Source organism: Nannospalax galili, unplaced genomic scaffold (genome assembly GCF_000622305.1).
Source record: "Nannospalax galili isolate Female #2095 unplaced genomic scaffold, S.galili_v1.0 scaffold477, whole genome shotgun sequence".
NCBI lineage: Eukaryota > Metazoa > Chordata > Mammalia > Rodentia > Spalacidae > Nannospalax > Nannospalax galili.
Genome location: NW_008339438.1, coordinates 201,649 through 216,124, shown reverse-complemented (window position 1 = coordinate 216,124; position 14,476 = coordinate 201,649). Strand labels below are relative to the sequence as shown.

At 37.8% G+C, this 14,476-nt stretch overlaps 1 protein-coding gene across 1 annotated transcript in view; it reads left to right on the top strand.

Annotated features, from left to right (window-relative positions):
- The first annotated feature begins 6,181 nt into the window (after positions 1-6,181).
- Npffr2 (neuropeptide FF receptor 2) overlaps positions 6,182-14,476 on the top strand; it is a 12,338-nt gene continuing 4,043 nt past the window's right edge. The window contains exons 1-2 of the mRNA XM_008834146.1: positions 6,182-6,509; positions 11,087-11,186. Coding sequence (XP_008832368.1) covers positions 6,182-6,509; positions 11,087-11,186 — 428 coding nt within the window. The remainder of the gene's footprint in view (positions 6,510-11,086; positions 11,187-14,476) is intronic.

Sequence of the window (14,476 nt, the reverse complement as noted above, 5' to 3'; positions counted from 1 at the left end):
TCTTCATTGTCTTCCCCTATTTTCTGGTCCTGTCTGTTTGATGTTGTATATGCTTCTTGTATTTGTATGGTCATGTCTTTCTTTAATTTTGGGAAACTTTCTTCTACAATTCTGTTGAAGATCTGGTCCATGCCATTTTCTTGGGATTCTTCTCCTTCCTATATGCCTGTGATTTGTAAGTTTTGTCTTTTTATCTTGTCACACAATTGCTGTGTATCCCATTCTTGTGCTTGCTTAAATTTTTCGTAATCTTTGCTTGAGTGGTCTAGTTCATCCACTTTATTTTCCAGTCTTGATACTCTGTTTTCCATTTCATTCATCCTATTGATGAGGCTTTCTCCTGTTGTTTCTAATTGGCTCATTGAGTCTTTCACTTCCTTCTTCATTTCAGCCTGAGTTTTCTTCAGTGTTTCTATCTCTTGTGAATTCAGTCAGAAGTTTATCCCTATCTGTTTATAATTGTTCTTTTGAGTTCCATGTCCTGTGTTATATCTAGGGAGTTCTCATTGTATTACTCTAGAGGACTATTGGTATTTGGTGGGGATATATTATTTTGGGTTTTCATGTTATTATTTTTTCTCTGTAACTTTGACATGTGAATTTCTTTTGTAGTTTCTGATTCTTGTTTGAGACTCAAGCCTCAAGTTTAGGCCTGTTTTTTTTTGTTTTGTTTTGTTTTGTGTGTGTGTGTGTGTGTGTGTGTGTGTGTGTGTGTGTGTGAACTTTATATGTCTTTGTGGTTTACTTTCTGGGCATGAAAAGCTGTTTTGTCTAAGATTCCAGTTCTCTCTTTGGATTTTATATTGGAGTGGCCAGATTGCTTTTGTCTTCAGGAGTTCCCACAGAGGCCCAAGTCAGATGAGGATCAGATGCTCTCACACTTTCTCCTAAGGTCTGGATCCCTGCAGGAAAGACTTTGGCCTCAGGAATTTGGGGGTTGGGCTGGCCTGGGATCCAGGTCCAGGAAAGATGCTGGTCTAGGGCAGCTGGTGGCCATGCCACCCAGAGATGCAAAGGAAGATGGGGACAGGAAGTGGCCCCAAGGGCTCCTGGGCACTGCACTTAGGAGCTGGGTTGGTCTGGATGCAAAGGATCAGGAAGAGGAAAGAACAGCTCCTGCAACTTGGAAAGAATCTGGGAGTTGGTGCAGTCCCTGGGAAGTAGAGGGAGGTGAGGGCGGGCCAGGCCCAGAGTGCTCTGGGGGGACCTGAGAAGGCACTGAATTGCTCTGGATATAAAGGATCAGGAAGCAGTAGTGTTTCCCTGGGTGTCTGGGCCACCAAGACAAGGAATGGGACAGGACCCAGGCTAGGAGGAGACACCAGTTGGGGAGATGGGAGGGTGAATGAGGCTGGGGGAGTCAAGGCGCAGAGGGTGTGATGGACTTATCCCAGAGAGAGGGCTGCAGATCCTGCAGGCCCAGGGAAGCCATGATTTTTTTGAGATGGGTTTCCCTGTAGTTCCAGTGTACCTGGGACTACCTATGTAGACAAGGCTGCTCTGGGTCACAGAGATCAGAGTGCTAAGATTAAAGGCATATACCACCACACCCAGCTAAAAAACTTTTATAGGAACAAAATAATAAAACCTAATAGTATTCCATTGTGTGTGTGTGTAGCTGATTTTCTTTATCCATTTTATTTTGATAGATACTTAAAAATGTAGTGTTTGTGAGTAGTGCTGCAATAAAATATGAATACATAATATTGATAGATATAATATTGCTATATATATAATATTGATGTTTAAGGAACTGATTTCAAATCTTTTAAGTAAATACCTTAAAATGGGATTTGTGGATCACATGATATTTCTGTTTTCAGCTTTATGAAGTTCTCTGCAGCTTTCCAATTTATATGCTCACTGACAGTGTACAAGAGCATCCCTTTATGGGTAACTGTGATTGATAGCTTTAGTTGTCAACTTAATATACCTGGGTAGTGAAATTCTCAATTGGTGAATTGCCTCCATTTGAATGGCCTGTGGCCATGTCTGTGGGGCATCTTCTTGATTATTGAATGATGTCAGAGGGCCCAGCCCACTGTGGGTGGTGCTACCCCTGGGCAGGTGGCCCTATGTTGTGTAAGAAAGCAGGTTGAGAATGGGCCAGGGGAGCAGGTCAGTAAGCAGCATTCCTCTGTGGACTGTGTTCCAGCTCCTGCCCCCAGGTACTTGCCCTGAGTTCCTACCTTGGTCTCCCTCAGTGATGAACTGTGACCCCAGGAGATATAAGCTAAATAAACCCTTTCCTCCCCAAGTTGGTATTGGTCAGAATGTTTGGTCATGGCAATGGAGAAACAAACTAGAACAATATTCTTGCCAATATTTGATATCTTCTGTTGTTTTTATTATAGCCATTCTGATAGTTGTTGCTTGATATTGATTTAAATGAGGCTTTCCCTAATGATTAGTGACACTGAGAAGTTTTCAGACATCTGTTGGTAATCTGTATGTCTTTTGAGAAATATGTAGTTATGTCCCTTCTTGCATTTTTTCAAGGTATATTTTAACTGAATTTTTGTATATTTCATATAAAACATCTTAAATCATCCTTATACCCTCTCTCCCATCTGAACCCCCTATTGGCCCCCTCCCCCACTAGATTTCATGCAATCTGTCATTTATGATAAGGCCTATCCCCATCAAGCCCAGTTTGTTTACCCAGATGTTCCTTAGTGCAAGTTCATCTACTGGAATCTAGTAAACCTGTCTAGAATCACTCCCTTAAAGAAGATTAGCTTTCTTTCATCCAGCAGTAATCAGCTGCCAAGAGTTCTTCAGCTAAGGTTAGGGCCCAATGCCAATTTCCCCAGTCTAAGATGGATTTTTAATCTGTTTGGTTTTGCCTGGGTCTTGTGCATGCTGACATCTTTGCTGAAGGTTCATATATGCAAGGTCCCAGAAGCCTGTGAGACTCTGTTTCTATATGATCATGCACCTTGTCCTCTGGTTCTTAAAATGTTTCTGCCCCGTCTTTTGCCATGGGTGGATAAGGTTTAATATAGGAGTCCTGTTCAGGGACCCACACTCTACAGACTCTTAGCCTCTACTCTTTGGCCAGTTGTGGCCTTCTGTGTGCATCGTACTCTATTGCATGAGGAAGTTTCTCTGGTGAGAGTCCATGGATGCATTAGTATTGTCTCTATCCCCTGTTCTGCTATGTTCCATGAGCCTTAGGGGTAGAGGTTTTGTTGTAGATGTGTCACTTAGGGTTGGGCATCTCTCAGACACGTATTCTCTGTGCGTGACCAGTTGTGGAACCTGTAGTAGCCTTGTCCATTTTTTAAAACAGGGTACTTTTGCTACTGAGTTGCTAAGCTCCTTTGATAGCTTGGATGTCACTCCTCTATTGGATACCTGGCTTTCAGATATCTCCCCGATTTTTAGGCTGTTTGTTCTCATTATTGATTATTTCTTCTTCTGTGCAGAAGCTTTTTAGTTTATTTCCATTTGCCTTGTACTTTTGTTGCCTATCCCTTGAGGAATAAATCTGAAGAGATCATTGCCCAAATGTTACATTTCCCCCTTGTATTTTCTTGTAGTAGTTCAACTGGTTATGATTTTACATTTAAGCTCTTAGGTCATTGTGAGTTGTTTTTTATCTATGGTGCAAAATAAAATGTCCAATTTCTTTCTTTAGCATATGTCTATCCACTTTCCCCAGCATTGTTTACTGGGACTACACACTTTTATTATAATATAATGCTTTTTTTTAGTTTCATTTACATGGAAGACCTTTTATCATTCCTGTACTTTAAATCTGGGATTGTCCTTAAAATTAAGTAATCAAGGTGATTCTCTCTAGTAGCTTGTAATTGAATCATCTATGGGTTTGATTTGTTGATTGATAGACAGTTCTAGCCCAGTCTGGCCTCAAATTTAGGCTCCTCCCTCCTCAGCCTCCTGAATACTTTGATTACAGGTTTACACCACTGTGACCTGTTATTGTTATGGCCTCTGTTATTATCTCCTTCTCCCCCTCCCTCTCTTTATTCTCCCTCCTCCTCTTCATCATCTTCTTACCATTCATTTACTGTTGTTATATTAGAGAATTATTTAATTCACTTATATTCAAGGAAGTATTTTGGTAGGTAACAACTTGTAAGTGCCATCCTGTTAGTTGTTTTGTATTTTGGCTTCATTCGTCTTTTCTTGATATTTTCTTCAGTGGTTTGATGAGTTTCTGTGTGAAATGTTTTGACTCCTTTCTGCTTTAGTTTTGTACTTCTTTATATTTTTTGTTTTGTGGTTATCTTGAGGCTTATGTTGAACATCTATAACAGCCTATATCAAACTTATCACCACTTCATTGAATAGAATCATCTGATCCTTTTATTTCTCTACGCATCTCCTAGGACTAGTTCATTCTATACTTAATTCTCAGGTTACAAAATGAATCATTTCCCAGAGAACAGAGCACAGTGGTGAACAGCTACAGTTTCCTGGATGACCAGGGAGAGAGATAAAAGCAACTTTCCTCCAAGGCAGAGGGTGATCATTTTTGCTGAAAAATAGTATTTAACCCATTAGATGACTTTATGCAGAAATGTCATCAACAACAAAGCTGTTGGGAGACAACAATAACTTAGCCAGTTATGTGACTCTAAAATTAGGACTTTTAAAAAGTTAAATTGGAGCAAGTGACACTAGAAGATTAATTACATAACAAAAATACAAAGAAAAATCAACCATAGTCTGGCATCAGGTGTTACTAATGTATGGCTCACTGCTTACTATAGTGTTCATGGAATAAACATGACCTTCTACAATGATACAAGAACACACTTGGCAAAAGGTCAAAGGTAGAGTAAAAGGCCACTGAATGCCTCAAAGCTCTTTAAATTGTGGTCTGATCAGCTCAATACCTGATCCATTTATCATTTATCTTTATATCTATCAGTACACATTTCATGAAATTACTCCGATAAAGTGAATAAAGGTCAATTGTATAAGTCCATTGTCAAATTCCTTTTCATTTATAGATAGGTGTGGCCTCTGTCTAGTCAATTAGCAAGCATACAAGATGTAACAAGCACGCATGAAGCCATTATCTTAGGAGGATAACTTAGAGTCTGGGAACATAGTAACAGTTCACTACAAACCTGGAGTGCTGAGTCTCTAATAAGTTTTCCCTGGTAGACAACACTCCACACATGTTGCCACAACTTATTGCACATTCTTTTGGGATTCCACTGAGAGAAGACTCAGGAATTTGCTTAGGTTCCTACAACCTTTTCTCCATGTGCTTTTTAACTTTGCTGATTTGATTTGATTTGATTTTGTAATAAATATTAGCTGTGGGTGAACTTCGTACTGATCCTGCTGAGTCTTTCTATCGCTATCTCTGATACCGGAGGTGGTATTAGAGTCTTCTGACACACCACATTTAATTGAATGTCCATATCAAGATACATAAAGTCTAAAGAATTGATTGATATTCCATATGAACTGTAGCCAAGACAAATCAGTAGCCCAATTGTGGTGTCTATCTGTATACAGAACTGCATCCAAGGTACTTGATTAAGCCAAAACCAAATGAGGTAGACGTGGGATTATTTCTTTCAGACTTTCAAAGATTTGGACACACTATCATATTCAGATTATTAAGAGCCAGAGACATGCAAGTTTATAAGAACAAGTGGGTTTTGACAGTAAACAGTCAGGAGGTAGGAGACGGATTTTGAAAGGGAACAATTGCAAGTGGATAGCTGGCATATGCTGGAGAAGTGAAATGTAAAGTGCATCAGGGAATAAGTAATGATAATTGTGTATTTTCAAATGCTCTGGTTAACCCTAAGAATATGAATGCTTCATTTATAATTCAGTTTCATGCAAAACTGATGGATTGCAGAAGTCCCATTAAAATTCAATGATGTTTAAAAAGCATTCCTGGGGCTAGAGAGATGGCATAGTAGTTAAGAGCACTGGCTGCTCTTGCAGAAGACATGGGTTTAGTTCCTAGCACCACATGGTAACTCCAATTTCAGGGGATCTGATGCCCTCTTCTAACTTCCATGGGCATTGCATTGGTACACTTACATGCATGCAGGCAAGATACTCATACACATAAAATAATAATTTTTAATTAAATAAAAATGTTCCTCTTAGTAATGCTCAGAACTTCCATTCTATGTCTCTAATTAAGCTGTCCTTTCCTCTCTGTTCTTTGTTAAGGGCCACAATGAGCGAGAAATGGAACCTCAACTCTTCAGAAAACTGGAATCCCATCTGGATTAGCAATGACACACAGCATCATCCATACTCAAATGTTAACATTACCTATGTGGACTACTATCTTCATCAACCTCAAGTGGCAGCGATCTTCATTATTTCCTACTTCCTGATTTTCTTCCTGTGCATGGTGGGAAATACCATGGTTTGCTTTATTGTAATGAGGAACAAACACATGCACACAGTCACAAATTTCTTCATCTTAAACCTGGCAATAAGCGATTTACTTGTTGGGATATTCTGTATGCCTACAACACTGCTGGACAATATTATAGCAGGTATGTTGACTTGTGTGTGGTATAAAGATGATGGCAGAAAATTCTATCTACAAATCTCCAGAATCAGAGCAGGATCACTCATTCATTCATTCATTCATTCATTCACACATATTTATCAAGTTCCCAGAACTATTCCAGTTATCTGTCTTCACAATATCAGCATTTGAAATGAGATATATAATAAACATATAAATGCACAGTTTGGGAACAAGAAGTACAGAGAAAATTTCAAGTGACAGATGTAGAGTGGAAGTCATTAGTTTTATAGACCACTCAGTGAAGGTCATTGGAGAATGAGAACCATAACTTCTTACTAAAACATTTGAACTTGCTTACTGCCAACCAGAGCACATACAATCAAGAATATTATATTATGAACTGTCAAGTTCAAGGAACCAGTGCATCTGATTTCAATGGATGTGCTCCAAAATAACATCACAGGAATTTCAATCTAATTTAAACTGGTTTTTAGGCTCTGCTGGGCTTAATCAAAAAGATTTCTAGCAATTTTTGAGGGACGATGGAGCAGTCCAAATGATTTCTCAGCAAGTGGTATTTTATTATGTTCTATACATGTCACTTCCTGTGGTAGGGGTTCGGGTACCTCCCTCCAGCATGCCTGGGTGCATGTCATCACTTCTTTGGCATCATCTTATATGAGCTGAGGTGCAGGGACAGTGTAGTTCCAGATCCAGCAGAGTTTTCATACAGAGTCAGTTTACTATTGCTGTATTAACTGAGCAACACACTTGAGATGTTCAATTCCAATCCTTGTAAGAAAGCAGGAAGCCATCACAGCATATTGACTTTATCCACAGTAACCAACAGCAGTTTCTGCACAAAATTATTTTAGATTGAATGATGATTTTAATATTTTGCAGAAGTTGCCTCACTGTGCCCGTTCATTTCCTTCCTCAACAGCCTGCTGCTTTCCGTACTTCTGGTCTTTGCTTTGGGTCATTATGGCCATATTTCTAAGTAATGTAATTTGATGTCATATAAAATTCATTTTAATAATCTATTTCTACTTCACAAACACAGAATACATTCATATCCTTACCTAATCCCACCCTCTCAGTATGGGGGAAGCTCAGTGGTCTCTCTGTCTCTTCACTGATACCCTGACAATCTTTGTCATTTCTCTTGTCCTCAGTCCTGTTTTGTGGGTGCAACATCTCTTTCTGCTTTTTCCTTCCTGAGAAATGGTGCATACAAAGAAACACTTGTGAGAACTTAAATGTCTGCAAATGCCCTTTTTTACCATCACACTTGACAGCAGCTAGCTGCATGAACAATCAATCCTAGGTTAGAAGTTTGCCTCTCAGAATTTTAAAGGAATCCCTTTCTTATGACTGCTGAGAAATGCTGAGTTGCTTCTCAAAATTTTGACTCTTGCTTTTTGTATTTGATTTGTATATTTTTCTTCCTGAAAGTTTTTAGTCTTTTTATTCCTAGTATTCTCAAGTTTATGAAATTAGGCCTTAGTTTTCTCTGGTTTATTTATTGCACTCGATGCAAACTATTCATTTCAATCAGAAAATGAGTGTCCTTTATCCTGGGGAATTTTCTTAGAGAGTCCTTTTCATTCTCCCTTCTTTGACTATGTTAATCATGTGTAAGAGTTCTGGGTGGCCACTTTTAATCTTTTCTCATCTATCTTATGCTTTATTGTCCTATTTTTCAAAAGTGTTCAGAGTGCTAGAGGTGTGATGAAATATACTCATAATCCTAGCACTTTAGAGGATTGGGGGGGTGCAATTTAAAGGCCAGCTGGGGCTCATAGAGACTCTGTCACAAAAATCTAAGGACCTGGGGCTAGACAGATAGGTAGCTCAGTAATGAGGTGCATGTGCTGTTCCTCTAGAGGAGCCAGCTTCAGTTTCTGGCGGCACCCATACCAGTTGGCTCACAACTGCCTGTAACTCTAGCACCAGGGGGAACTGAAACCCCCTTCTGGCCTCTGCCGGCACCCTCAATCCCATGTACAACCCCCCCATTACATAATTTAAAATAAAAAATAAATTAAAATTCTTAAGGACTGGAGATGGAGAGATGGTGCAGTGGCTTAACAGCACTGACTACTCATGCAGAGGAACTCAGTTCAGTTCCCAGCACCCATTTGGCAGCTAACAACCCTCAACTACTCCAGTTCCAGGAAATCTGAAGTCCTCTTCTGGCCTCAAGGAATTGCACACATGAGTGCACTTGCAATCATCCAGGCAGGGTTCTTAAACCCTAAGCCATCTCTCCAGTTCCACCAGTGAAATTTCTAGCTCTGGGTCTTTTTAATATTTAATTATTGTACTGTCTAGAGTCTACATAACCTGGCTTATAAAAGTGGCTGAGACGAAAGAACCAACTTGTACATGATGTGATGTCTTAGCTTTTGACTCCAACATTTCTTGCACATAAAATTTTTAAAAATCTAAGAGCGAAGGATTTAGTTCATAGCCACAATGCCTGCCTAGTTTGTGTAAGGTCCTGGATTCAACCCCCAGCACTATAGGGCAGGGAAAGGGTTTTCCTGAACTTTTATTTTGAATCCTTCATTTTTGTTAAAATATGTGGCCTATTTTTATTTGTTTTCTGAATGTTCCTTTTATGCCATATACATATTTTGTGGTGCAGTCATTTCTACGGAGTTTAAGTGAGCAACACAAGATAAATCTTACACTATAGATATATTATTTGGGGCTAGGAACCACATAGTTGCTTATTGTTGGTATTTTGATCAGCTGTGGAACTGTATAATGGCTCCATCTGTTGTACAAAGAAGCTTCTTTGATGAGTGGTGAGAGCTATACTTATCTGTAAATATAAAGATAGGTATTTAGAATATAGTAAGAAATTAGGGCTGGAGAAATGGTTCAGCAGTTAAATTCACTCCCTGCTCTTGCAGACTATCCAGGTTCGGTTCCCAGCAGCTACATGGTGGCTAACAACTGTCCATAACTCCAGTTCCAAGGGATCCAACGCCCTCTTCTGACCTCCACAAGCATTGCACGACTCAGGTGCATTTATGTACACACAGGCAATACACTCATACACATAATAAATAAAAATAGTAAATAAAATATTTTTTTAAAAAACAAATTACATTGTTTTAGGAAAGTGGCAGTAGCAGGTTCTCCTCTAAGGTTTATGTTCTCTTTAACCATGTGGATCTGGCTATGTTTGCAATGCCATGCATGGATTCCCTCCTATTAAGTTGGGCCCATCACCATTGTGGTTCACAGGCTTCAGGTGGAAATGCTACAGATACAATATCTACATAATAAATTATATACAAAAAAAAGGATTTTTACCTACATTAGTATTCCAAGGTTTGTATGCTGTCTTTTGCATCTATTTTTTTAATCAAATAAGCACAACCTAACAAATTTCAATGTTTTTTTTTTTTGGTTTCCATTTGGTAGAATCATTCAAGAATCTATTTTAAGTTTATAGGCTGCTAAGGCAGGAGGATTGCATGTTTGAGGTCAGCCTGGACAACATAGTAAGACATTGTCTCAGAAAGAAAAGCAAAATAAAGCTAATCTAATATCTTTTTATTGTGTTATTTCAGTACTAGACATTAAATAAGAATATTTTGCTTTTGAAAAATAAACTATACTTTTAAAAGATAAATTTTAAAAATCAAAAATACATATACAGAGTATTTGAGAGAAGAAATTACTTTTCCTTACTAGCAGATGGGTGTTTAGAATGTCAAACTGCTACAGTAGTTTCACTGATTTCTCTTACAAACATCTTAGTAGCTGAGGTCTAGTTAAGTAATTCTAGTACATTATTTGCATTCATGAAAAATAATCTTTATTCCAAAAGTCACTATTATGTCAATTGTACATTATGCATATTTCTTTTGTATGTAACTCCTGATTCCTCACAATTTATGCGATATGCTTCCAAACTGGGAAATTAATATTCTGCATGTTTTATTCATTTAAGGCATTATCACATAAAGTTTATGATCTATACTCTGGAAACATCTTACTTAGGTTCAAATCCTTAATAGTTCTAACTAGCTGTGGCAAGATATGTGATATTTGTGTCTGTTACTTTGTCTATGGATATCATCATTAGAGAGTAATAAACCCTTCAAATTCTCATGGGGTTTAGGGCTGGAGAGATGGTTCAGTGGTTAAGACCACTGGCTGCTCTTGCAGAGGACCCGGGTTCAGTTGCCAGCATTCACATAGCAGCTAATAACCATTCATAACTCCAGTTCCAGGGACATGATGCCCTCTTCTGACCTGCATAGGCATTGCATGACTCAGGTACACTTACATGCAGGCAAAACATTCATACACATACAATAAAAATAAATTTAAAAAATTTTAAATATCATGGGGATTAGATACATTATTAAATGCACAGTGTTCCTTAGTACCTTGAATGTAATAGTTACTATATAATTTCTACACTGTGACTATTTCACTAATTAACAGACCTCTAAGGAAGTGACTGGAAATACTGGGATACATTATTCTACAGCTGCCTTGACTTCACACCTTTTGTTTATAATTGCAGTAGAATAAAATAAAACGATCTCTTTAAAACTTCAATTTTTCTTCCAGGATGGCCATTTGGAAACACAATGTGCAAGGTCAGTGGACTAGTACAGGGAATATCAGTGGCAGCTTCGGTCTTCACCTTGGTTGCAATAGCGGTGGATAGGTAAGTCAACACCGAATCCTGAATCCATGTGAATGGTTGGGCCTCTGACTAATTCAGCAGATAATAGACAAACTCCTGACTTTGAGCAAATAGTCCCTGGATAGTATAATATGCATCATACCTCTTTAAGAGCAAGGCCTATGCCTACAAAGGTTTGGCAATTTAAAAATATCTATTGAGGGGCTGGAGAGATGGCCCAGCGGTTAAGAGCACTGGCTGCTCTTGCAGAGGACCCAAGTTTAGTTCCCAGCACCAACAAGGTGGCAAACAACTGTCTGTAACTCCAGTTCCAAGGGAGCCAATGCCCTCTTCTGACCTCCATAGGCACTGTACAACATGAATGTAGTTGTATACATGCAGGCAAGACACTCATACACATAAAATAAAAATAGTAAATAAAATATTTTTTAAAATCTATTGAATTTTCTGCATTAAAATTCTGCAAATTAGGGCTAGTGTGATTTTAATTTTTTTCTCACTACAATCTAGAATTTTCTAATGGTGAGAAAACAAATAGGCTGAAATAAATCCGAAGTTTTATCCAGAGTTTAAGATTAAAATTCTAGAAGTAAGAATATGGCTCAGTAGTGGAACATGTTCATAGCATCGGTAAGGACCTGGGTTTAATCCCCAACACTGAAAAAATATTAAATGTCCCATACGAATTCATTTATTGACTTTATTGGGTTGAGTAGCTTCTAAAACTAATGACAAGTGATGCCTTAGGAAGTATGTAAGTTGGTTGAGTAACACCACCAACAGATCTATTAAAAATTACCCACAGGCCTACAAGAAGGCTCAGCAGGTAAAGGCACTTGACAATGAGCCCAATGATCTGAGTTTAATTCTTACAACTTGCATGATAAGAGAGAACAGACTTCTACCAGTTTTCCTCTCACCTACACATATACACTGTGGCATGTATGTGTATACGCACACTAATTCAGTGTAAAAAGATTTTTGTTAGAAAAATAAAAATAAATATCTATTAAGCATCAGTACATAACAATATATAACAACTATGAGGAGATAATTATTAATTCTCTCCATTATGACAAGGAGTGGTAGATCAGAACTTTATCTTGGGAGGAAAGTGGGGAAAAGACATCTCTTAAGACTAACATCCACACAGGGCATGGGAACAGAGAGATGCTTTTCCAGAGAAGCACACAAGCAGTTAAGTTTGAGTGGGGCAAGCAATTTGCACATTAGGCCCCCAAAAGAGGCCAGGGTGGGTTTTCTGTGGCCTTATCCCCAGTTTAAAAATTTTTTTAAAAAATTTTATGTGTATTGGCTGTATTGCCTGCATGGATGTAAGTACACCTGTGTCATGCAGTGCCCACAGAGATCAGAAGTGGGCATCCAGTTCCCTGGAACTAGAATTACAAATAGTTGTTAGTTTCTATGTGGGTTCTGGGAATCGAACTCAGGTCCTCTGTAAGAGCAGCCAGTGCTCTTAACTGCTGAGCCTCTCTCTAGCCCTGACTTTTCCCCAATTTTAAAGTGTAAACTGTCCTGAAGACAACAGAGACTAATTTTAGACACATTACCAGCAAATGAATCTATTGCAGTGATGTGAGATTACAAAAAGGGACTGCCATTAAGAAAGCTTTGTAACAACACAGATGGGAGAGGATAGGTATGTACATGAAGGCCATGGTGACTTGTTTGAAGAAATATTTGAGAGGTGAACTAAACAATGAGCTGTTTGATGAAAAATCTAAGTGAAATTGACCTGAAAAACCAGAATCAATCAATCAATCAATCAATCAATCAATCAATCAATCAATCTCTCTCTCTCGGCCCCCTCCTCCCTCTCTCTTTCTCTGTGTGTGTATACAAGAAGAAGGAAAAGAGTAAGATTAAAATATGAAATATACTGATAATATCAACATCAAAAGAACAAACTGGTGGCTTATGTTTGTTTAATATTCGCCTACAATTTGCATCATAATTTATAAGGTATTAATGTACTTCCAAGGACAAAACATATATAGATCATTTTTTTATTTACACATGAATGGAATTTAAACATTTACTAGTTACCAAATGCCAACACTCTCTAAGATGCACAAGACTTTAGATTCCATTTCCAGCCTCTTCCCCAAGGCGTTAGCAATTTCCCACCTTACTACGTCTTGTTATGTCAAGATACTGAATTATAACTATGTGCCTCTTTATTTTATGATACTTAAAGGAGTTCTACTGCTGAATTATTGCTTCATTGAATATTTATAAGAAATAATTCACGTAATCACATTTTTTCACATCTTATACAGTTAATACTTTCTGTGAAATTACAACTGGAAATGTCGGCCACAGTATTTGTTGTCAGAATCATTGATACATTGCTTTTCTTCTTTGCTATAACTATTTAACAAGGCCATTTGGACTGTAATAAACCATAGCAATTTTGCACAAGAGATGCACGATTATTTTTCTTTTATGTGAACACATACATTCTGGCTGCTCAAAATGGACATCACATTTTAAAGAAACACTGAACACAACAGTGTCTCTCGAGTGTAGATCATGCAGTAATTTATAGTGACCAAAGCTATATCACTTGTGATTTCTACTACAATCTTAAGCTTAGCATGTTTACGTCTACATTACATTTAGTACTGAAGTGTTTTTTTTAATTCATTATGCAATGTTTCTATCATGATTCCCGAGAAACAATTTAAAACTAAACATTGATCTTCATTTTAGAAAGTAAATGAGATTAAAATCACTAAACAATTTAATTTTTTTTGTTCAGTGGGTGACTTTATAGAGATCACGTTGAATGAATCAGGGCAACATAAGTCAACCTGCATATATTTCAAATACATAAAGTTTCAATGAGGTTGCATAATGATACATACACTATGTTGTCCTGTGAAATTTAAAACATTGTAAATACAGGCTAACACTGGAAAAGCATAAACACATACAGAGGAGGGGCGCAGGTCAACTTCAGAACGTCCCTAGAGGAATGTCTGCCAAGACTGCTGCTGAGTCTGCAAAGTTTACTTTCTTTTAAGAAAACCTGGCATAAATAGGGTATATCTGCTAGATTTGGAGAGCGGTAACACAGAAGTACATTACATATTTCCTTCTACCTTTTTTATACTTGAAAAATCATTTCAATGAGGTTAATTAATAAATGAAAGTAAGAGTATTTTATTCTTTGCATGCTGTGATGCTTTGATTTCAGAGGCATCCTGAATTTTAAATTGTGTGTTTACATATGTTTGACTTTTTTTTCAAGATTATAACTTTAGTTTTCCTCATTTCATTTTTTAATT